Raw genomic sequence first — 7188 nt, forward strand, 5'->3', positions numbered from 1 at the left:
ACTTGATGATCCCCACTTATTCAGCTGTGGATCTTCTTGGAGGTTCAGTTCCCTTTAATTTAGCATGGATCAGCAGGGACTCAAGGTTTTTTCAAAGGTAAGTACATTTATTACATAAAAACAACACAATACACCCGACGTGTTGCGGAGTTGCCTCCTTCCTCAGGGAATCTTCTCTTAATTCCCTGAGGAAGGAGGCAACTCTGCAATGCGTCAGATGTATTGTGTTGTTTTTATGTAATAAATGTACTTACCTTTGAAAAAACCTTGAGTCCCTGCTGATCCATGCTAAATTAAAGGGAACTGAACCTCCAAGAAGATCCTTAGCTGAATAAGTCGGGATCATCAAGTTATCGGTGGAACGAAAGTAGGAGAGACAAGTTTGCCGGCACGAGGGGAGCAGGACTGATATCGGAGACATAAGTGCACGGAGACATAAAAATCCACGCTTAAGAAGTAACTATTGGAATAGTTTCCGCTCCTTGTTTTTTCCTTTTTTCCCTAGCCTCTTTACAGTATATACTTTTTGTGTAATACAGCAATTTGTAGAGGAGACATGACAGATCCCTTATAAACCCAGTGATTCATAAGTGACATCACTTTTACACTATTGTAGATGTTTTCTTTTCCTCTCCATTTTGCCCAGACTGCCAGGATGGTTCTCCTACTGTCTTTAGCCCCTCCCTTCTGTAGCCATACACTGCACATGTGACAACACAAATTCAGACCCAGACCTCATCTCCTTAATAAATACAGACCAGGACCGGACTGCCTAAATGACTACAGACCCCAGACCCGACCACCTAGATAAAGACCCAGACCTACTAAGAATATATACAAACCCTGGGACTGACCTTCTATATGGATACAGACTCTAACCTGAACTGTATGAGTACATACAGACCTTAGACCTGCCCCAGTAAATACATACAAACCCCAGATGTGACCCTCTAAATAAATACAGACCCTAGAACAGGTCCAGATTTGAGTCTTCTAAATAAATACAGACCTGACCCATTAAATAAACACAGACCCCCCCAAAAAGAACTTCTTAAAACAGACACCAGGCCTGTAAATAAATAATGTATTTTGCATTTGCTTGTACTACTGATTTAGTATTGTACTGCATCATTTTGTCTAAAGGTACACAACAGGAATGAGAAGCCTTTAAGCCATCCTTACACTGACTCCAATAGAGAGGAATTTATAGCTAAATAAAATCACTTCCCCTTTTAGTGTCTGTAAAATTTGGTCACAAGGAGCGAACAGAACAAGTTAAAAATATGACCACTTTGAAGTTCCTGTTGCAGTTATAAGGAACATTACATATTTCCGCTTGCAAAGCAAATGCACAGTATAAAATGAAGAAAAGTCATGTACAACACTGCCTTCTGCAAATATTGAGTGGGTGGTGCATTATTATACTGGAATTGGCAATTCTACTAGCTGCGAGTTGCGGTATTACCTATACTAGGGGTGGAACATGGCATTATTATACTAGAGGTGGGTTGTGGTATTACATATACTAGGTGTAGGACATGGCATGAATTATTCTAGAGGTTGGTTTCAGCATTAATATACTAGGGGTAGGTTGTGGTATTAATTAAACTGGAGGTGGGTTGCAGCATTAATTATACTAGGGGTGGATTGGATTATTTATTATACTAGAGGTGGGTTGCAGCATTAATTATACTAGGGGTGGATTGCATTATTTATTATACTAGAGGTGGGTTGCAGAATTATTATACTAAGGGTGGGTTGCAGTATTAATTATACTAGAGGTGGGTTGCAGTGCACTCAGCCTATCACCCGCTGAGGTGGGACATCGCTGCAGCCGATGATATGCTGACCGCAGTGTGACGTTTCGAGCCTAAGGAGCACAGAGCATAGCATCGACGGAGGAATGGGAGGTGAGTTAAAAAAAAAAAAATTTTTTTTGCAGCCCGGGCACAGGGGGACATAAAAGTTTTCCGCTACATATCTCCTTCAATTATACTAGGGGTAAGTCATGGTGTAAATTATACTAGGGGTAGCACATGGCATAAATTATACTTAGTGTGGAACATAGCATGAACTATACTATAGGGGTTGGTTGCAGCATTAAGTATAGTAGAGGTGGGTTGCAGCATTATTATACTAGGGGTGGGCTATGGCATGAATTATACTAGAAATGGGTTGCAGCATTAATTATACCAGGGGTGGATTATGGCATGAATTATTAATTAGTTTGATGAGCATACTAATAGGACTTACCTTTGGCATGACCTAATAAGTGTAGTAAAATGTCAGACCAGATGATCATTGCTAAGTCTCTGGCTACCATAGCAGCCTATCAGCACCCCACAACTGACCGTGGCAGTAGGTACATGGCCAAGATCTGAGTTATTTTTCATCCCTGCCATTGCAGAGAAGCTTGGCTGCTTATCACATCCTGTTTATGGAGCCCACACCATGCAGGCCCGGACTGGCCTACCGGTATACCGGGAAATTTCCCGGTGGTCCGCCGGGGCCGCTTTGAGATGTGGCTGCGTCACATTAGGGACATCCCTGTGTCCCAAAAAATCTTTTCGGGACACAAGGATGCCCTGTTTACCTCTCTGCGGCCGCCAGCCCCGCGTTAACTTTAAAAACCCAGGGGCTGCTGGGGGGTTGCGCATGCAGGGACGTCACTTACGTCCCGTGCATGCGCCCATAGTAACAGAGCGGAACGGTGAGGAGGACATGCGTGCATGGTAAGTGACCAGCGGAACGTCATCTTCAGTATTCCAACCACCGCTCCGGGGTCACGATCTACCCATAGGCCATAGCAGTAGATCGTGACTCCGGAGTCAGAATACTGAGGTGGGGCAGCAAACAGGCATACAGCCTCCAGCCATACACTGTATATGGCTGAAGGCTGTATGTCTGTGGGGGAACTGTACTGTGCCTAATGTGGGGGAACTGTACTGTGCCTAATGTGGGGAGCTATACTGCACCTAATGTGGGGGAACTATACTGAACCTAATGTGGGGAGCTATACTGCACCTAATGTGGGGAGCTATACTGCACCTAATGTGAGGAACTATACTGCACCTAATGTGGGGGAACTATACTGCACCTAATGTGGGGGGCTATACTGCGCCTAATGTGGGGAGCTATACTGCGCCTAATGTGGCGAGCTATACTGCACCTAATGTGGGGAGCTATACTGCACCTAATGTGGGGAGCTATACTGCACCTAATGTGGGGAGCTATACTGCACCTAATGTGGGGAGCTATACTGCACCTAATGTGGGGAGCTATACTGCACCTAATGTGGGGAGCTATACTGCACCTAATGTGGGGAGCTATACTGCACCTAATGTGGGGGACTATACTGCACCTAATGTGGGGAACTATACTGCACCTAATGTGGGGAACTATACTGCACCTAATGTGGGGAATTATACTGCACTTAATGTGAGGGACTATACTTCACCTAATGTGGGGGACTATACTGCACCTAATGTGGGGAACTATACTGCACCTAATGTGAGGGACTATACTGCACCTAATGTGAGGGACTATACTGCACCTAATGTGGGGGTACTATATTTTACCTTTTATGAACAAGAAAATGACGAAGTTCTGGTATAATGATGCAACACTATGGGGCTGGTATGTAATTTTTTCCGGGGCTGGTATGTAATTTTTTCCGGGGCTGGTATGTAATTTTTTCCGGGGCTGGTTTTCACACCCAGTCCGGCCCTGACACCATCATATGGCCGGGCTTATATATGCTGGCTATCCATGCATCCCTGGTGCCAAAAATGGCTTCGCGACTCGCCCATGATGAAAAATCAATCAGATATAATTTTGTATGTATGCTATAAGAAAGCAGTGTATACATTAAACTGCCGCCCTAGGCCTGGGCATTGTTTGCCTAGTGGTAAATACGCCACTGCATCTGCTCAAAACATGTAACATTTCAGAGCAGGGTCACACATAGTGTATACACAGCGTTTGTCACGCTGCGCCAAATCGTCTGCACAGCGGGAAAAACGCTGCGATGACTCGGCTACAGACAGGGCTACCCGCGGCAGCCTTGTGTGCGTAGTGAGGTTGGCGTCACAGTCACATTGGCGCATTAGCCCCGCCTCCAAAACTTACTGCGCACACAGGGCGGATTTCGCACAGCGTGAAATACGCTGCGCATACACTATGTTGTGACCTTACTCTTATATCGGACTTATTATTCGACTTTTGGAAAGCGAACATGCCATCTGCGCCAGAGATTGAGTTTGTAGGGCAAAGTAGACGTGGATTGCATGGCAACTCTTTTGCCGCAGGATTTTCAAGGATCTGCGGCTTTTGGTTTAAATTGCTGCTTAGTCTATCTTTGGCTATTGCCTATGTCTGCAAATTTAGGTTTAATTTGCCACTTTACCGTTCACTGAATTTTCCGTATATCTGAGACTTTACCCTAAGGCCATGTTCAGACGGGGTAAAATGTGCAGAATGTCTGCCTGGAAAACACGGGCGAACATTCCATAGATTTAAAAAACGCGGCGGGTGCTTGGACCGCTCGGAAATGCGCCGTCTCATAGACGGCAGTTCATTCCCGAGCAAAATCCGCGGAAAGATTAGACAAGTCTATTCTATCTGCGGACGGCGGAATCGGGATTTCTGTGGCAGAGACGTCTGCTGCAAAAATTCCGACACTTGCGCACTGCATCAGAATCTCAATGAAACCAATGGGACTCTGCTGCAGCGGAATATTGCTTTGGAATTCCAATCAGAAATTCTGCCGTGTGAACGGGGCCTCAGGGGGTTATCCTCTATCCACAGGACGGGGGATAAATTCTTAAGTGCTGTTTACCCCTTCGAGGCAGTGTTTTCGCAAATTACTGCAACTTTAGCGCTATTTTCTAAAATCACTGTAAAAAATTGGGCCAATATTTTTCAGTAATTAAAAAATATATATAAATAAAATAATTGCGGGACAATAAGTGGCGGTACGGGTAATAGGACACCCACGTGTAAACGCAGCCTAAAAGCCAGTGAGTTTGGTCACATGTTCTCACCGGTCGGAGCCTTGGAAGGCCGGGTGCGGAGTTTCGTGCGCCTAGCGGCAACGTCATGTTTACAGTTTGCATAGTATCCCTCATAGTAAATTCCCACCAGGTAAAAGCGGTGTTTCTCAACCAGGGTGCCTGCAGCTGTTGCAAAACTACAACTCCCAGCATGCCCGGACAGCCGTTGGCTGTCCGGACATGCTGGGAGTTGTAGTTTTGCAACAGCTGCAGTCAACCTGGTTGGGAAACACAGCTTTTTATGTTCTAATCTTAGCTGCGGAGGGAACTTGTAATGTAGCATCCCTTTTTACCACAGAATTGTACAACTCTTAAGGTAAGAGGAGCTCACAAGATAGTGACAGGATGGTGACCCCCCCCCCCCCCCCCCCCCTGGAGAAAGCAGAAGCACTTTTTTTTCTTTTTTTGACATTTCCAGTTTCACTGATAAGATCTGGGAAGTTTCACACCTACATGTTTCACGTTGCGTTTCTATTTCCAGAGGGTTTCGATGGCCTGTGCTAATACTATGTAACACTATCCCCCCCCCTTGTTCTGCAATAACCAGAAAAAGAACCAACATTGTAAGGTCTCGTTCACAATCGCGGTTTGTGCCTCTGAGGCACGGATACGTCGGGGAAGCTGTCAAAGTGACGTGACGACGTATCTATGCACAGGCACTATTAATTTCAATGGCAAGCTAGCTACTATACCGGCAGAGCCGTAGCCAGGCACAGTTTTGAGGGAGTGCTGTGACCCCCACCCGGGGGAAGGGGGAGATGGGAATTGCGCGGTATCAATGTGCGCATGACTGGAAGTCCTAGCTGAGCCAGGGGAGATTTATCAAAACCTGTCTAGAGGAAAAGTTGCTGAGTGACCCATAGCAACCAATCAGATGCCTTCTTTCATTTTTCAGAGGCCTTTTCAAAAATGAAAGAAGCAATCTGATTGGTTGCTATGGGCATGTGCTATGGGCTGTGTGTGTGTACTGTCTATGTATGTATGTATATCTGTATATATTAAACATAAAGATGAGGACATGGAGGTTCCGTTATAACTGCTGTTCCCTAAGTCGTACATGAAAGTCAGTCATACATCCATCATATATAGGTATACTGTACATCAGCCATACATCCATCATATATATGTGATGTCCCAGTACGGGATATAGTCCCGTACAGTACTTAGGCCCTGTCAGGTTGAGTCCCTCTGTGCCCTAGGGGCCCTCCTGCAGTGTCTCCCCCATAGTGTTATATGTATTATGTATAAAGGACCTTTGAGGACCTTTGAGTTAGTCACATGATAATGTGGTCACATGTTCAATTCACATGTTTTGTTACCCAGGGAGCACCAGCTAACCAGTTGATCTGTAGCTTGACCTATGGTCTCCTTGCTCAGCCCCCCTTTATATGAGGGGGAACTAGATGCTGAGGTCTAGTTCAGTCCAGACGTCTCAGAACCAGTGTCCAGCACACTTGGAGGCCTCAAGCCTAACCTACAGCCACATGTCAGTAAATCAAGTCATCTCTGTCTGCTGTCACTATCTTCAGTCAAGTCAAGTCTATTATAGTCAGCGTGGCTGTCCTAAAGTCTGTCAAAGTCACTGCAAGTCCCAGCAAGCTGCGAGGTCCCCTCTGTGTTACTGGTCACCTCTCTGGGATCCTGGCCTAGCAGTAAAGACTGTACCATCTGTTTACCTCACTAAAGCTACCGTTAACCATGACCTGGCCTTGGACTTTTATTTGCCCTGACTAACTAGGACTAGTGGAGCTACCTTCGGGTGGTTACATAGGCAAACCACGCCCTGGCGTCACAAACATTTAGGGGTTAATACCATCTGCCCCTGGGCTACAACATCTGCCCCATACACCTCACATCGCACCCCCGTGGCACAGCACATATAGGTATACTATACATCAGTCATACATCCATCATATATAGGTATATATACTATACATCAGTCATACATCCATCATATATAGGTATATATACTGTACATCAGTCATACACAGAGTGTGGCTGATGTACAATATACCTACATATAATAGATGTGTGTAGTATGACTGATGTGCAGTATATGTATGCATGTATGATAGATGTGTATATGACTGGGGTTTGATAGATGATAGATGTGTCAATGTATGATGGATGTGTTTAT

The 7188-nt window shown here is 45.2% G+C and overlaps 1 protein-coding gene across 1 annotated transcript in view; it reads right to left on the reverse strand.

The window, feature by feature from the left end:
* PLCB2 (phospholipase C beta 2) overlaps positions 1–6218 on the reverse strand; it is a 103147-nt gene extending 96929 nt beyond the window's left edge. Inside the window, exon 1 of the mRNA XM_056546918.1 lies at positions 6163–6218. Coding sequence (XP_056402893.1) covers positions 6163–6171 — 9 coding nt within the window. The 5' untranslated portion in view covers positions 6172–6218. The remainder of the gene's footprint in view (positions 1–6162) is intronic.
* Between the last annotated feature and the right edge of the window lie 970 nt (positions 6219–7188).

This window comes from Hyla sarda, chromosome 11 (genome assembly GCF_029499605.1).
Source record: "Hyla sarda isolate aHylSar1 chromosome 11, aHylSar1.hap1, whole genome shotgun sequence".
Taxonomy (NCBI): Eukaryota; Metazoa; Chordata; class Amphibia; order Anura; family Hylidae; genus Hyla; species Hyla sarda.